Raw genomic sequence first — 15,648 nt, forward strand, 5'->3', positions numbered from 1 at the left:
AAGATAAGAAAATACTGTATATCCATCTGCTGGTTCTGCGATAGAGTCGAATATATGCTGAAGACGAAAATTGCAACTGAACTGTTTTTGTGTGTGTCTCAGATCAAACAAATTTGTCATGGCAAAATCTTGTAGTCTGCACAAGCCCTTAATACGTTACCTAGTTTCTTCACTCAGTGGCAGCTGTTAAAAAAAAAAACGTAAATGTATTCAGTCAGTTGCTAACTTTTCATATTCTAATAAGCACCTTGGTAAAGATACAGTATTATTGATGTTGATTTTTCTTATTTAACTCACTGTTCCATAAGGTATGCCACCTTAAATGAATGAAGTGAAATAAAATGGCAATTCAGTCAGAACGAAGGCTAGGGTGAGTTTTTTTATACATTGTTTAAAATAAAGAGATGTTTTAATTTGTTGTGTTAAAGGAAGCATAAGCCGTTTTTTGATATGTAATAATACCTAATAAATAATTAATTTACATAGCACTTAGAACCGCCACTGCTGCAAAGTCAGGTGATAATTCTCTGTGGGCACATTATAAATAGTAAATTAAAATATTGTCAAAATGTTTACACCTGAGTTAACACAGAGGTTATTTATTTAACATAGTTAATGTTTGAAATGGTTTAGAAGCTTTTGTTTACAACAAATGTGTTTTTTTTTCATTACTTTTTGTAGTATGTTAACAAATATGGTACAGATAAAAAAAAAAAAATGTAGCAAGTAAACATAAAATTAAGTATCAATAAATACATTTGGATTCAAACGTGTCACAGAAACATGACAACTGGCTTACTGTACACTCCACCTACACACCTTTTTTGTTTGAAATCCAGAATCTTTTTTTTTTACACTTTGATTTGGATGAATGGCCTCATATACATCTCAAAGCGTGTTCTTCTTGATCATCAGTACCTTCTCCATGTCAGCTCCACGTTTCTCTGGTGCTGCTCCCTACACAAAAATACACCAACTGTTCAACAGTCCACAATCAAAGTGGATCATTCATAAACAACATAATGCGCCACCCCTCCTCAAAACATGCTCTGCCTTCTGAAAATCCTCAGCCTAGTCAGAAATGTAAAGTAGATAAAAGTCAGGCTCACCAGCACATTTTTCAATGTGTACAACACAGGAGTTATATAACCAAACACAACAATCAGAGCGACCCGAATGATGAAGAAAGGAAGGTCCTGCAGAGCAACTCCAGCAGAAGACAGTAACGGATTGTGAGGAGTGATGACCATGCGGAGAGTAGACATGAAGGCGAAGATGTAGACAGGAAACACCCAGGCCGAGTAGAAGACTGATGGCTCTCCTGCCACTCTTACCATCTCCACAGTGTCGAGCCAGAACAGAAAACTATCCACAAACACCTCTGACCTTCCGTCCCTCCTCAACAGGAAGCCCAGAGAACCCGAGTAGGATCGTTGGCGTGGCGATGAGGAGTACAGGTAGGCAGTGCTGGGTGCTCGTGAGCTGAGTGTCGAGCGGCTGGGTGAGCCAGCGAGGTCCTGCCATCTGCCTGAGGTGCTGCCATTCCTGGCCTCTGGGTGGCCCTGGGTCGAACCATTCTGGCCTTCATCAGGATGCAGCTGGCCTGTTACGGTGGTCACCTGTTCCAGGTAGGTGAGGATGGGGCCTGGCATGTCAAAGTCAGAATCCAGGCTGCCTGCTGCAAATGAGAACACATCAGCTGTTATACTACATACTGTATATGACAGGGATTATGGTTAGCCTACACTCCAGCCAATGTCTAGTCTAGAAATCTAGACTGACCCCAGCGTCAGTCTAGCAACTCTCCGCTGGCTTGCGAGCTGGAAAAACCAAACTCTGGTCGGGCCAATCACATCGTGTATAGTGTTGGTGGGCGGGCTTAACATAATGATGGCAGAGTTGTGACGGTTCCGCGTGAATTCCCTGCTACTTGAAAACAAAGATGATGGCTGCTGCTGCTGGCGAACAGCGGCCTTTCGAATCGGCTTTGGCCACGACTCTGGGAGACTTGTAGGAACAAAGAATGGCACTGAAGTCATTCTTAAAAAAGGAAGATGTGTTCGGGAATTTTGCCAACCGGATACGGCAAAAGTTTAATCTATCAACTAGCGTTGCTCTGGTTGGTTGTAGAGCTATCCTATTGCGTGCAGAGGGAATTTGAAAGATAACCGTTTATCCCGCCCCTCCGATTGAGACCTGCCAATGGTGAGTTCCCAGACCCAACATCTTGATGTGGGTCTGGCTTGTCAGGCTAGCCAATGTCAAGATCATTGCTATATTTTATACAGAGAGGTGTTTCTGTTATTTAGTCTACCCTCCTTCATATAAATGGGTTAGATAAAATAATAGAAACACCTATAACACAATGCAGTTTAACAGCACCACAAATTTAAATGTTCAAAATGGTCATTAAGTTGAATCAACACCTCTCTGAAACAGTTTTAACAGAAAGTGAACATTAGACTGTTGTATTAGACTGCATTCGTTTTAGCTAGGCGTACCTAATGAACTGACAACGTAATGTACAGCTGTGTACAGCTACTTTAGTCGTGCTCTTTAACATATAGAGCCAGAGAACATGCAAATACTCAACCTTATTATGCCTTTCTTCTAAAGTTTTGATATTGTCTTGGTCATTTGTTTAGCTCTCTCTTTTTAACTTTTCGGCTGGCGCACTGTGGCCACCTGCTATCACGTACTCATAAAAAAGTAAAAGACGCAGGTCGTTGATAAACAAAGACATAAACATATAGATGTCTCACTAAAGAGGCTTCAGCGTATTGAAAATATGTGTTTTAGGCACTTTTGGGGGGGTACTTTTCAGGTTGTTTTGAAATGGTGCTGTAGGATTGTATTGGAGAGGCACATATAGGTATACTGTACATCTGGACTATCAGGGCTGGATTAGCCTGCTAGGGCGCCCCAGGGAAAAAGTGAGCTGTGGGTCTTTATTGAGTCCACCCTACACCAAACGTCCCCCAAAATCAAATTGCCCAGGGTCCCAGAAACCAACCTGTAAGTCTACAATACCATGTAAACATAATATTAACTAAAACATTAAAGGTGCCATGTTATTAATTGTGCTTCAGTGTTTGCCAAATACATTTGTAATTAACCAAAGTAATTGCCACACAGAAATCTTAGGGCTCACAGTTGCCCATTGCATTAGTAATGCAGACTTACTGACTAGTGATTGATAAGAAACTGACCAAATGTTGGTATGGTGGTCAACTAATACCGCTGGTGCCTACAGTATGATAGAGAAATGAGTCCAGCTGAATCATTACAGGTATCCATTTAATCTCACAGAACAAAAAATGCAGAACATATACACTTCAACGTCATTTAAATTGTAAGAATACCAACGACTACAAAACTTACGTTGTCCGACGAGCCTAAAGGGGCGAATCCTCTCTATGACATCCACACAGATGAGGGAAAAAAGTACCAAGGAAACGGGCAACTCAATGAAATGGTCGATTCGGTGTCCTCTGTCCACCTGCACCTACAGCACAGTACAACCGGTAACAACAAACATAAATGTGAATTCAATAGTAAAAAGAACCGATCTGCCACTGAGAAATCAGAGGAATGAAGCAGGAAGAAACTGAATCGAAACCCTTTCATCAAGGCATTTGGCTGGACTGAGAAAGAGGAGCCAAGTTTTATGAAGCCATCTGATTTTATCACCCCATCATTATGGACATTAAGATGCTGCTGAATGCCCTTAAACAAGATGAAGACATATTGGATGTATGAATATGTCTGACAAGTTTTTGTGTGGTCAGATGCTCTTATTTATGTCCTTGCTTATCTTGGAAGACATTTTTCATTTAATTTCTTTTTTGTTTTAGAGTGGTGGATGGTATTAAAGTTTGAGTTAATGACCAACTTGTTATGTTCACTGTGGGTTACTGAATACCAACAGAGAGTACAGGCATGTGACGGTGGACACGTTACTTTTTCTTACAATTATAATGGTGCCAAAGTCCCTCTCAGTACACGGTGAGAAAATATTTGGAAGCAAAATCTCAAGACTGAAGACTGAGACTGAGACTGAAGCATTGGTAACCAGCCATCTTCTTTCTCTGTGGTGCAATGTGCCGTGTCAACCATCACTCAGCGAATAATAATAGTGCTCTAAACACATTCTCTTACACGAGGGGGTCATAAAACGAGCTTGTGCCACAAATGTTTACAACAAATATGCCTGTTCAAGGACCCCGTCAGAGCATGAAAGAACTAAACATCAACAAATGCTTCTCTGTGACAAGAACAATCGGTCTTGATGACTTTACCTTGGAGCTGGCTATTAAAATAGCAAAGCATGGTAATGTACACAGGATGAGATACGCTAGTGCTGTTGGTCTCCTGAAAAACAAAATAGGATGTATTTAGTTCACATTTGAATAACAATCATTTCAGTATAATGAATAATTGTTCCTTTTTTTTTTTTTTTAATAGAAGTGCTGATCCTATTCTTAATGTATATACTATACTGCATTTAATCTATCTTGTCAGGACTACATTCATTTTATGCTACTTAATAACTACAAATACTGCTCTTTTTACCCATGACATTTATCAGACACCTATAGTTAGTAGTTACTTTGTAGATTGTCTGCTATCTCCTGATGTCAGGCTTTATCCCAACAACCAGTCAAAAGTGTGGACACACTTTCCCATTCACTTGAATGAGAAAGTATGTCCAAACATTTGACAGGTACTGTACATCCGTTGAGCCAGTCTACTTTGTAGATTAAGTAGTTAGAATTATAGGGGACATTGAGTCAGCAAACTCACTCAGTGATGTCAGTTACGAAGCAGTATCTATCTAAAGTTGGCTAACATTAGCCACCGTAAGCTACTGGTCATGCACGTTATACCTGGGTAGCAGTACTAAAACCCTTCAGAAGAGTGCACACAAAACATAAGAAATATGATGCTTTGTTAAAGATTAAACAACAAAACAGTAGTTAAGCTCCACATCAACCAGCTACAATGCCAACTCCAATTTGCATCATGGGCACTTATATTTTTCTGATAAATTCAGGACTTATTAGTAACAAGGTATTTATACATTGTAATATTGCTACTTTGTTTGTCATTTCACTACTGCATTGTTATTCAAGTGTTTTTCTCTTCGTCGAGTCAACTTTAGGCCAAAATCCCAAATCTGCCTCAAAGGGTTTGGGTTCTATCCAAACAGCTGTACTCACCACTGTGTGATCTCTGAGATAAACCTCTGCCGCTTCAGAATGAGATATTTCAGAGGAACCCACACCAGCAGGGTCACAGAGGTCACATAGGCAATAGAGGCTGCCACCACTAGCCAGTAGGCTGTTAGATCCCCTCCTCTCACATCATGTATGAGGCTGGCAAACCTCTCCATAATCACAAAGATGGGTACGATAAGGGCTGCAAGCTGCAGAACCTCATACAGGACGAGCTTGACCGTCTTCCCCGAGGGCATGGTCCCTGAAAACCAGTTGCTGGTCTGAACTTGGAACGAAAGACTTTGACAATCATCTCCCACAAAATGAGCCAGTCGAGCTGTTGGACTCTGCACACTGACATTGCTTACACTGCACTGAGGCTGTATTCTTTTATTGCTGAGGTATGAGGTGGTCATGCTCGCCTTTTTATGGGCTCACAAAAAAGAGCACTCCCATCCCATAATTTCAAGGACAAAATTACACTCAGCCGACTGCTGAAATGTTCACAAGTACTTGATTACATTGAGACCCATGTCTGTTTTAACAGATGTCAATCTCTCTCTGGGCAGCCCTGCCCTGTACTACTGTCCCCAGCTTGACAGCGCGCGCACGCACACACACACACACACACACACACACACACACACACACACACACACACACAATGAGAGAGCACCCCTGATAGAGTAAAGCAGCATGACGGAGTGAGAGACACTGGAAAAAAGCGAGGGATAGACAGGGATACAAGCAAGATGGCTGTGGAGTGATGCAAGCCCTGATTGGATAAATCTGAAAGACTAGATAACAACTTCAATAGAAAATCGAGTGTCCATGTAGTTTAAGGGTCTTTAAAATCTCCTGACTTTACCTATCATCAGTTGAACTCTTTGCAGTTAAATATAACTAAATAAAACACGTTTTGTATTTCATGCATCTGCAAGTGCTCTAAAAACAAGACAAGGTCATTCATATTATTCTGTACATTTGGCCTGGTTTTATTGTGAATACCAATTAATAAGTATGGTTAAAAGAATACATACAAACATCAGGATACAAGTTCAGATATAACCTTTACAATAATGATGTTTAAAACTTAAAAACAGGCAGCGTCTCACTCCTGTGCAATAAAGTTACATCGGGGCTGCAGTCCAACACTATGTTGCAACAAGATTTTACATTTGGATGATGTGTGATGATTAACTGGCTCCTGGTCCTGTGGTCCCAGAATAGCTGCTACTTTTTATATATTTGATATTTACAGCCCTCTTTGATCCAACAGATTAACACTATTTCACTCTTGCACTTAGTTAAAGGCAGCAAATATTTCTAATCTTTAAAATCAAGTATGTTAATGCTAAAATCAAGTTCTGGAGAATTAAATGGCTTCACATTTGCAAAGTCCCAGGTACCAAGGCTCACGTTGTGGGTTGTTTTATATTCTTACGGTGGCACATGGGTGGCAACGAGGAGCACAATTATAGTATTTCAAGAGAAATTGAAATGACACAAATATCATATCAACACCAATTTGTCCCGCAACTGGAAAATCTACTTCATCATATTTAAAACTGCTTCATAATTCCTTCATGTAGCATCGTTCAATATCAGACAACGGATAAATCATTTTCCTGTTTCATCAGTGTTTTGCAATCCAGTCAGTATTCTTAAACATCAACTTTTTCCCAAAGACTTTGAACACATAGAAGCCATGGAAGAGTAGGTAAAGTATAATACGAGAAGTAGACTTTCTACAATATTTCAACTTAAAGGGTCACGGTAACTGATAGCTTTAGCGAAACCTTGAGAAAGAGGTGTTTTGCAAATCCTGACTGTGCATTCCAGAATCATAAAACTGTATTTCAGTTCTGCTTCAGGTAGAATTTGTTTTAGTGTTAGACAGCTCTGAGAAAGGACAGGTTTGAAATGCATGGGGAGGTTAGATCAGTTTTTCACATTACCATCCATTTGACCCTACAGTACAATAAGCATTATCAAATACTGAGAAAACATTCTCATGTGAGTGACTTAAATATACAACTAAGTTAGGCAGAATATCACATATTACACTTTTCTCTGAATACATACATCCTGCACTGCTTCTTCATATAAAATAGCATAACAATAATCAAAACATAAATTAAAATGCACTACAAAAAAAACCCATAGTATTCACGTTTTAACACTGACTAAAGAGATGCTTTAAAGACACGGGCAGTTCAGTTTGCCCTTTAGTAGCCAAATCTGTAGTGTGTTAGTACAGCCCCTGAATAGAGACAAAGCAAACCCTACATCTACCAACAAGGATCAAGAGCTGCTCATTTTGAAAAGGAAAACTCTGCAGTATGATGTTAAAAGTCAATCTTAAGAAAAGAATAAAAAGAAAAATCTTGTTATCTGGCGTTTTTTTTTCCCATTTTTCTCTCTTTGGCTTTTACACCTTTAGTTCAGCAGGGACATCATGACTGCAGAGTTCACCTTTAAGGCTGAGAGAAACACTTGGAGCTGTGCTAACATCCAGCCCACCCATGAGGTCATCATGTGGCTTCACTACTAGTTCATTACAGTATATACAAGAGTCATGTGCATGCTTCAATTCCTCTGGTTTCTTTTTCCCTCCAAAAAACAAAGTGGCTTCAGTTTTCAGTACTTCTAAAAGTTGATCACATATACAGAATGTAGTAACTCAACGTTTTTAGCATCGCTAAAAGTCCTTTTTCTGATCAAAAAAAAAAAAGAAAGAAAGAAAGTCAGGTGAAATGTAAGTTGACGCCCCTTTTTTGAGACATGATTAGCACTGCAGTTGCTTTAAGTGGGTGAGAAGGCTGTGGTATATTAGTGTGTGAGTGAGGGTAAATTATCATACACGACTGAGGATGTGTGAACCAACTGGTGTGTCTCTGCTGCTGTACACCTGTCTGTAGTGTGTTTGTATCCTGTGTGTAGCTTCAGTGGGCATGTTTAGGGGTGATGTGAAGGAATGCATGTGTGTATATCACACTTGATCAAATAGTAATTGCATATATATTTTGTAGTTAGGTTAGATAAGTGGCTACAGCTACACTTGTTTTCTCAAAGCAATTTTGTTAATGCTTTATTTTAGAAGTCCGTATTTTCGTAATTCTCGTACATAAAAAATGGACAATGCATATATTGCTTATATATCTAGATTTGGAAGTGATCAGGCTTAAATGACCAAAACTTAAATAAGTGCAACTGAAGATAAAAGTGCAAATAAAAGCTCCTCCGTGTCTTCACATCTGAGTCATGTAAAGGCATGGAGAAAAAGAGTGAAAATGCAGAAACATCATCAATTAAAAGAACACAGTGTGTCCATTTTCATACTATGCATGTCTTGGTGGGAGCTCTTCAAATCAAACCCTCGTGATCACTTCTAAACCTGGAGTGAGAAGTGTAACTGTATATTTATCTGCCACATAAAACAACTCAAAGTGTGCCAACTGTCAAGTTGTTTAGTCTACTCTATTTGAATTGTTTCATCCAGCTGGTGTTCTATGATAAAACTAATCATAAAACATAATAAAATAAATGATCTAAGACCACTATTTGATCAGGTCTGGTTCATGTGTATGTGTGGCGATAACGGTGAGCTCAGGGGGGCCTATAGCAAGGCTTTCTCTGAGTAGGGGGCCTGTGAGGGGTCTGAGGAAGGTGCTATGCTCGGCCCAGAGGAGGTGCTGTAGTTTGGCATCTGCGTCATGCCTGGGGCCTGGCCAGGGGCTGGGAGCTGGTAGGACTGTAAGTCTGCTGGGGCCATGCTGCCTGGAGCTGCAGTGTAGACTGGTGGCTGGCCCATGTACATATGAACATCACTATGGAAAAGAATGAAGCAACATCAATTACGACACTACAGCATGTGGTGGAGGGTAGAATTCATAATATAGTAAGCTCTCTAATAAAAGCCAGTATTCAAATACTGTCCAAGTCTCAAATAATAGCCGTGACCAGCACGAATAATTACAGTTAGTACAGGTAGTCACTAAAGGACAGACATGAAATTAACCTGTCATTTAAATTTCACTTGCATGGTAATTTCAGCCTAATTTAGATTTCCACAGCACTAATTCCATCTATACAAAAACAGAGTAATGTCACACTCACCAATCTGCTGCTCTGAATTTCTTTTTAATACAAATACTTAAATTGCAAGGTTACATTTCTTTTTTTCTTTTGAGCGCTGTTAAGTTATTGGCAATAAAACTCAACACTTCCTGCAAATGTTAAACTTTTAAAAGCCAAACAGGAATGGGAGGGATTATGCCGTTGGAGCTGCATGAAGCCTTTTAATGTTCAACATCTGAAGGACGTGTCATTGATGGTACTGTAGCAGCACTCATTAGTAAATGAACAGAATAAACAGTATTTCTATTCTGAGGTATAGGGTAGAGCAGTGTGTGTTGAGTATGACATGATTCTGTTGGTGTAGTCCTTGTTAATTAGTACATGGAGGAGAGTGACAAGATTGTAGATTGTAATGTGCTTTAACGAATCAGAAAAAGAAGCTACCGGTAGGCCTCTAACAATTATTACATAATTGTCAATTCTTTTAAATAATCGTAGTTTCTTTGTTGAACCGCAATTAATTGCTAGCATTAGCTGAGGTCTTAATTGCTAGCATTAGCTAAGGTCTTAAGGCATATGACAGGTAATTGTTGATTTTGTTTAGATATGCCAAATGGTAATTATATAAGTGATTATTGGTCGGACTATATTTTTAATATTATTTCAATTGTTAGTTGTTGGTACTTGACCCTAAACACATTCATAGCAACAAAAATGATGAGAGGGGGGGGGGGGGGGTCACATGACAGTGATATAACCAACAGATGTATCCTGGAATTCATTCACAACTTGAATTTGTTTAAAAAAGTAATACATAAATAAATATTTTTAAATTTGACTGAAAGAGACAATTATAGTGTATCTGAAACTCACCTGGGAGCTGGCTGACCAGGTATGGGGGTTCCAGCTGGAAGCTGCTCCATGGGAACAGTGTAACCCTGCACCGTAGTACCGCTCATGGCATACGAACCTGATGCAGGCTGACCAGCGTAGACCTGTGGTCACAAACATGCACAGTGAGCAGTAAGTTCAACAGTAGTTCAAAGATCAATAGCAATTTACATGGTAACCTAGCCGTGAGGTTACCAAGGTAAATCTAAATAATCAAAGCACATTGGCCCTATCTTGCACCCGGCGCAGCGCAAAGCCCAATGCAAGTGTCTTAGCTATTTTAAGACCGTCCAGCGCCCACGTCGTTTAAAGGAACACGCCGACTTATTGGGACTTTAGCTTATTCACCGTAACCCCCAGAGTTAGATAAGTCCATACATACCCTTCTCATCTCCGTGCATGTCGTAACTCTGTCTGACGCACCCACTGCTAGCCTAGCTTAGCACAGATCCTGGAGGTAACCGGCTCCAGCTAGCCTACTGCTCCCAATAAGTGACAAAATAACGCCAACATTTTCCTATTTACATGTTGCGATTTGTATAGTCACAGCGTGTACAAATAACAAGGTCATATGAGACAGCCGTCTTCTAACTGTATACATACTGGGAACTATATTCTCAGAAGGCGAAGCACTGCTACTTGGGCGGAGTGATTTGCTCACAGCACCTGAGAAGCCCTGTGGTGAGGAGCAGAGAGTAACAACGGTGCTTTTCAGGTGTTGCGCTAATCACTCCGCCCAAGTAGCAGTGCTTCGCCTTCTGAGAATAGTTCCCAAATGTGGATTTGGACACGCCCTAAACACACCTGCGCCATGCGCTTCACGCCATGCGCTTAGATCGTTAAAATAGGGCCCAGAGTGTGTTATTCTTTTTATTGTATAGCAGGGTGCTACAGTTCTCAAATTAAGGAAAATCTATTAGTCTCTGTACAACAACGAGCTTCAAATTCCTCCTGATGTTACGAAGGTAAATTTAGACGGTTACATTTAAACTGTTCCTGTTTAAAAAGGACAGTAGACCCAAAACATAATTACATCACTCAAAACCTTCAAACCTCTGGTATACCCATTTGTATGGTAGACAGTTTTGACTTTTATGCTTTCTAAAAAGCATTTTTTTTTAAAAGGACTGACCCTGATGTGTTAGTGACTATACCTGTTGTGCTGCGTTGGCAGGTTGCTGCATGTAGTACTGTTGGCTCTGTAGCTTGGCATACATGGCGTAAACTGGATCTTCATTCATTATCTTGGCATACAAAGACAGAGCTTCCATCACCTTCACATTCAGATCTGACAGCTCGGAGTGCTTCCTGACACACACACACACACACACACACACACACACACACACACACACACACACACACACACACACACACACACACACACACACACACACACACACACACACACACACACACACACATTAGATTTTCTAAAATAAATATTTATGTGGGTCAGTGTTACGTGTTTTCTGTCTGCCATCTGAATTGTTAGATTCTTCACTTTCTGTGGGCAAAGCATGTCACGTCATTACAATGTACCTGTCTATATCGTCCAACTTCTGGTCAATGAGGGGCCCCATTTGATTGCAGGCACCTGATAAAAAATACAACAAATAGTTATCGATTTCATCCGTAGTTAATAATAATCCACCTTTGCAAAACAAAATACCAGATTAGCTTCTGCATACTGACATTTACTTTTGTCTCACTTACATTCACTTTACACAACATCAACCCTAAATTTAGTTTACCTTCCAACTGTAGTAACTCGACGCTGTCTGACTGGTTGTCTGTGGGATCTGCACTCTGGATCATCTGCAGTAGCTGGTCCATTTTGTCCTGAAAGATTTTAATAAATTTCCTGTGATGACACTTTACAGGTACATGTGATGAGTTAATCTTTTAATCCAGTATTGAAAAAAAATCTATCTTCCTGAAATAAGAATGAAACCTAGTCTATGTTTAGTCTATGATTTTTGGTCAGCTGGTGACAATTTTTAAATGGCAGATCCTATTTTGGAACAAAACTCTTAAATGTATTGATGCAACAGTGAGATCTCAATGAGGCAGAAAAAGCTTAGCAAGCAAGTGTTCACACCAGGGAACTTACTTCGTCTATATATACAGGCTCTTGTTCGGGCTCTATGGTCTCCACCTGGATGTCCTCACTGAATTGTACGCTCTTCTTCTCTGTCTTCACTGTAGATTTCCAAGTAACAGCGGATGTGGCAGCAGCAAAACAATGTAACAGTAGCAATCAGTTACACATACATAAGGAGGTCAGGATGTGCTGACCGGACATTCAGTAATGTTCCGATACGTGTACAAAAGATTGGTCTGGATGTCAGATGTAAATAAAAGTTACAATCTTATACAAGCTATTTCTTTTAGATCAATGTTTTTATTGTGTTTATATGTGTTATATTTAGAACACACAAAACATACAAATACAATTGAACAAGAACAAAAACCTCCCACCCCCCACCCTCTGCGGTCTCGAGGAAAACAAAAAACAAATAAACAAAAACAGAAATCACACCTTGCCTAGTCACTCTCCTCTAATTCTTGTGATGCTGAGGTCATTAGGACTGATACTTGTGCTGCTGTGCTTTTCCATAGGTCTATAGTTGATGGTTTGGCTTTGTTAATCCTTGCTGTAGAGAGCTCAAGCATGACTATGTCTAGAAAATACACCAACCACTGTTTTATACAAAGCGAGTGGGAATCTTATACAAGCTATTGACAAATTGTCATATGTGATTATAGTTACTTTTCTTGCAACCTGCTGTAACAAAAAGTAGAAACACACAACACAATAATGGTCAAAAGATTTCATCATGTTTGATGATTGGAGATGTTTTACACGAACGGAGGTAAACAAAAACAAAATAGCACACGTGCGGTATGAGTGTTTTGAGGGATGACACACTCGCAGAAGCATCATACAAAAGAATATGATGAACAAGCAACAAGCAATAATAAGAAAAGTGTGGCAAAGCAACAAACACTTGGATGTAATAAAAAAAAACATGACAAACCCCTACCAGACGTCAACAACAAAGCAAAGCTGATTACAGTGAAAACCATGGAATCTATTCTGCTAGATGACCAACCCCTTTCCGTCAGGGTTTTGACAATTTATTGGACATCTAAATTCACACACACACTATAACGATATACGCCAAACTAACATTAAACAGTTGACACTTGCGTGCACCAGCAAGTACGTGAATTCCTTTCAGAACATTTAAAAACAGCAATGAGTGTCACTGACATACTGTTGCACAATTATTACAATTATCATTTGTCACAGCCAGTGACCGCTGTATGTCATAATATTGTGAAATTAAAATAAAAAGAGTTGGAGGAAAAGACAGCAATGAGTTTTACAACTAAATAATAGAGCTTAAACTTCCTGTGGCATAACTACATCAGGACAGGACACTTCATAGATTATAAAAGTGACGCCAGAGGATAAACAGTTTTGTGGCCACACAGAATCCATTCTGGTAGCAATGAATGAGATGTTAAATGCATGGTGAATTGAAAAGAGCATGCACTAACTACGAGACAGTGCCAAGAACATAAAAGGAGCATATGAATGACTTATTAACAGTTCTGCACTTACAAAAGAAAAAAAAGATTCTGTATCAATACAGCAGACACTAGAAGTTGTTGTATCAGCATACGAAATGGAAAGAACTGTATGAAGCTCTCTCTAATAAGAGGTAATTTGTCCAAAATGCTATTTGCGAAGTACAGGCAGCGTTGCCGTTTACTGATCACTTTCTGTCTGACCAATGTCTTGACTATACTGTGTTCTTTGTGTTGTATGACCAGCTGTGTGCAAGTGATAAAATATTTTGCACTCTAGGATCAATAAAACAATATTGCTAATGGACTAAATGGGCTATCAAAGAACTAGAGACGGCATTGGTGGATAAAGGGTGTTTTGTGTGTGTGTGTGTGTGTGTGTGTGTGTGTGTGTGTGTGTGTGTGTGTGTTTGTACTCACTCATCTCAGGCTCTGCAGTGAGGTCAGCTGTGACAAAGTTAGAGGGGAACAACCCCACTCCCTGGTATGTTTCCCCTTTCCACCAGTTGGGGTCACTGAAATAAAAAAAGAAAACCCTCAGACATGATCAAACAACAGATTGAAATTGTTGTCTTCTCTGTGCTGCTTTAAGATCTCATTAAATATTCAACAGATTAGATAAGAAGACCATTTCACGCCTTAGTTTGCACAGTTTCAAGCTTCTCTAAAAACATCTGGATATTTTCACCAAACTCAGAATACCATCTAGCCCTCTCCAATCCTCTCAGTCATGTGAGGGCAAATCCTTGCCTGCTGTTTTTACCCGCTTATGATTTGTATGTGTAAAAATTCACCTATCGTCCAGGATAGTGATGATTTCTCCTGACTTGAAGGTGAGCTCATTGTCCTCAGCGGCCTCAAAGTCGTAGATGGCACGGACTTTCCTGCCGTCGGACTTGTTTGAGGAGAGCAGGCTGGAAGTGTTTGGGTAAAGGCTCGACAGGGAGGTCTGCGGCTGCTGACGTTGCTCCTTTAGCGACAACTCAATAGCTGCACACAAAAGAGACAGATACGTGAAATCATACATTTGCCCTTGAGAGTCCTTATTTTTTGTTGAACATCTGCAATGCATTAATCCAGTGTAAACAGTGAGTTATGCAAGTCACAATGTAAATAAAGAATTAAAGGTGTTAGTGTGCATGCACTTGCACGCTTCTTCAAAGGCATTTCTCCATTGCCAGAGAATTGAAAAACTTAAGCATTTCAGTGTGCAGTAATGGTCGACCATCAGCTCCTTACCTTTGGCCAAGTCTTCTTCTTCTTTTTTGTTTGTTGAGGTGGAGGGATCCTTTGCCACTAAAGCAGGGCTTGCTTTTGCTTGCTCTGCAGCCTGTGAAAAAATATAAAATTGCATGCTCAGGTAAATCAGCAACTAGAAGAATAAAAGGATGAGTGTGGGTCTCAATGTTTAAGCAAAACAACATGAAATTCCCCAATTAAATAAAAACATTTTTATGTTAGATCATTTTTTGGCATTTTGCCTTTATTAGGCAATGAAATATGGGAAGCAAAAGACATGCAACAAAAGGTCCTCGGCCGGAATCAAAATGGAGACGTTTTTAGTTGTTGATGGTATGGCTTTCAACCACTAGTCTAACAGGAAAGCCTTAAATACAGCAAAAAAATACACTGAGTATGCTAAAGATAAAATAAAACCCCAGTCTATACCACCCTATACACCTACCTGGGACCCGACAGCTGGGAAAGTTACACCCTGCTCGCGTAGATTCTTGATCATAGCTGAGATCAGACTGAGTTGGGGATCGTTGCGGAAGTCCTCTGCCCACTCCACCATCAGGGCTTTCAGCTTTTCACACACTTTGGGGTGGCCCTGGGGACAAGCATTAAAAGGCACATCATGAGA

At 39.9% G+C, this 15,648-nt stretch overlaps 2 protein-coding genes across 2 annotated transcripts in view; both read right to left on the reverse strand.

The window, feature by feature from the left end:
- Positions 1–715: 715 nt before the first annotated feature.
- On the reverse strand, positions 716–5,765 carry si:dkey-32m20.1 (transmembrane protein 236). Its single transcript, XM_031293974.2, has 4 exons — positions 5,220–5,765; positions 4,299–4,371; positions 3,382–3,505; positions 716–1,678 (listed from the first exon to the last, which is right to left on the reverse strand). Exons 1-4 carry the CDS (start codon positions 5,630–5,632, stop codon positions 1,038–1,040), a joined length of 1,251 nt encoding a protein of 416 aa, XP_031149834.1. The 5' UTR covers positions 5,633–5,765; the 3' UTR covers positions 716–1,037.
- Positions 5,766–6,187: 422 nt separating this feature from the next.
- stam (signal transducing adaptor molecule (SH3 domain and ITAM motif) 1) overlaps positions 6,188–15,648 on the reverse strand; it is a 13,561-nt gene continuing 4,100 nt past the window's right edge. Inside the window, exons 5-14 of the mRNA XM_031293975.2 lie at positions 15,469–15,615; positions 15,024–15,114; positions 14,579–14,774; positions 14,205–14,299; positions 12,301–12,389; positions 11,942–12,029; positions 11,730–11,784; positions 11,342–11,495; positions 10,170–10,291; positions 6,188–9,046 (exon numbers count right to left, since the gene is read on the reverse strand). Coding sequence (XP_031149835.1) covers positions 8,836–9,046; positions 10,170–10,291; positions 11,342–11,495; positions 11,730–11,784; positions 11,942–12,029; positions 12,301–12,389; positions 14,205–14,299; positions 14,579–14,774; positions 15,024–15,114; positions 15,469–15,615 — 1,248 coding nt within the window. The 3' untranslated portion in view covers positions 6,188–8,835. The remainder of the gene's footprint in view (positions 9,047–10,169; positions 10,292–11,341; positions 11,496–11,729; positions 11,785–11,941; positions 12,030–12,300; positions 12,390–14,204; positions 14,300–14,578; positions 14,775–15,023; positions 15,115–15,468; positions 15,616–15,648) is intronic.

The sequence above is a fragment of the Sander lucioperca genome, chromosome 9 (genome assembly GCF_008315115.2).
Source record: "Sander lucioperca isolate FBNREF2018 chromosome 9, SLUC_FBN_1.2, whole genome shotgun sequence".
Taxonomy (NCBI): domain Eukaryota; kingdom Metazoa; phylum Chordata; class Actinopteri; order Perciformes; family Percidae; genus Sander; species Sander lucioperca.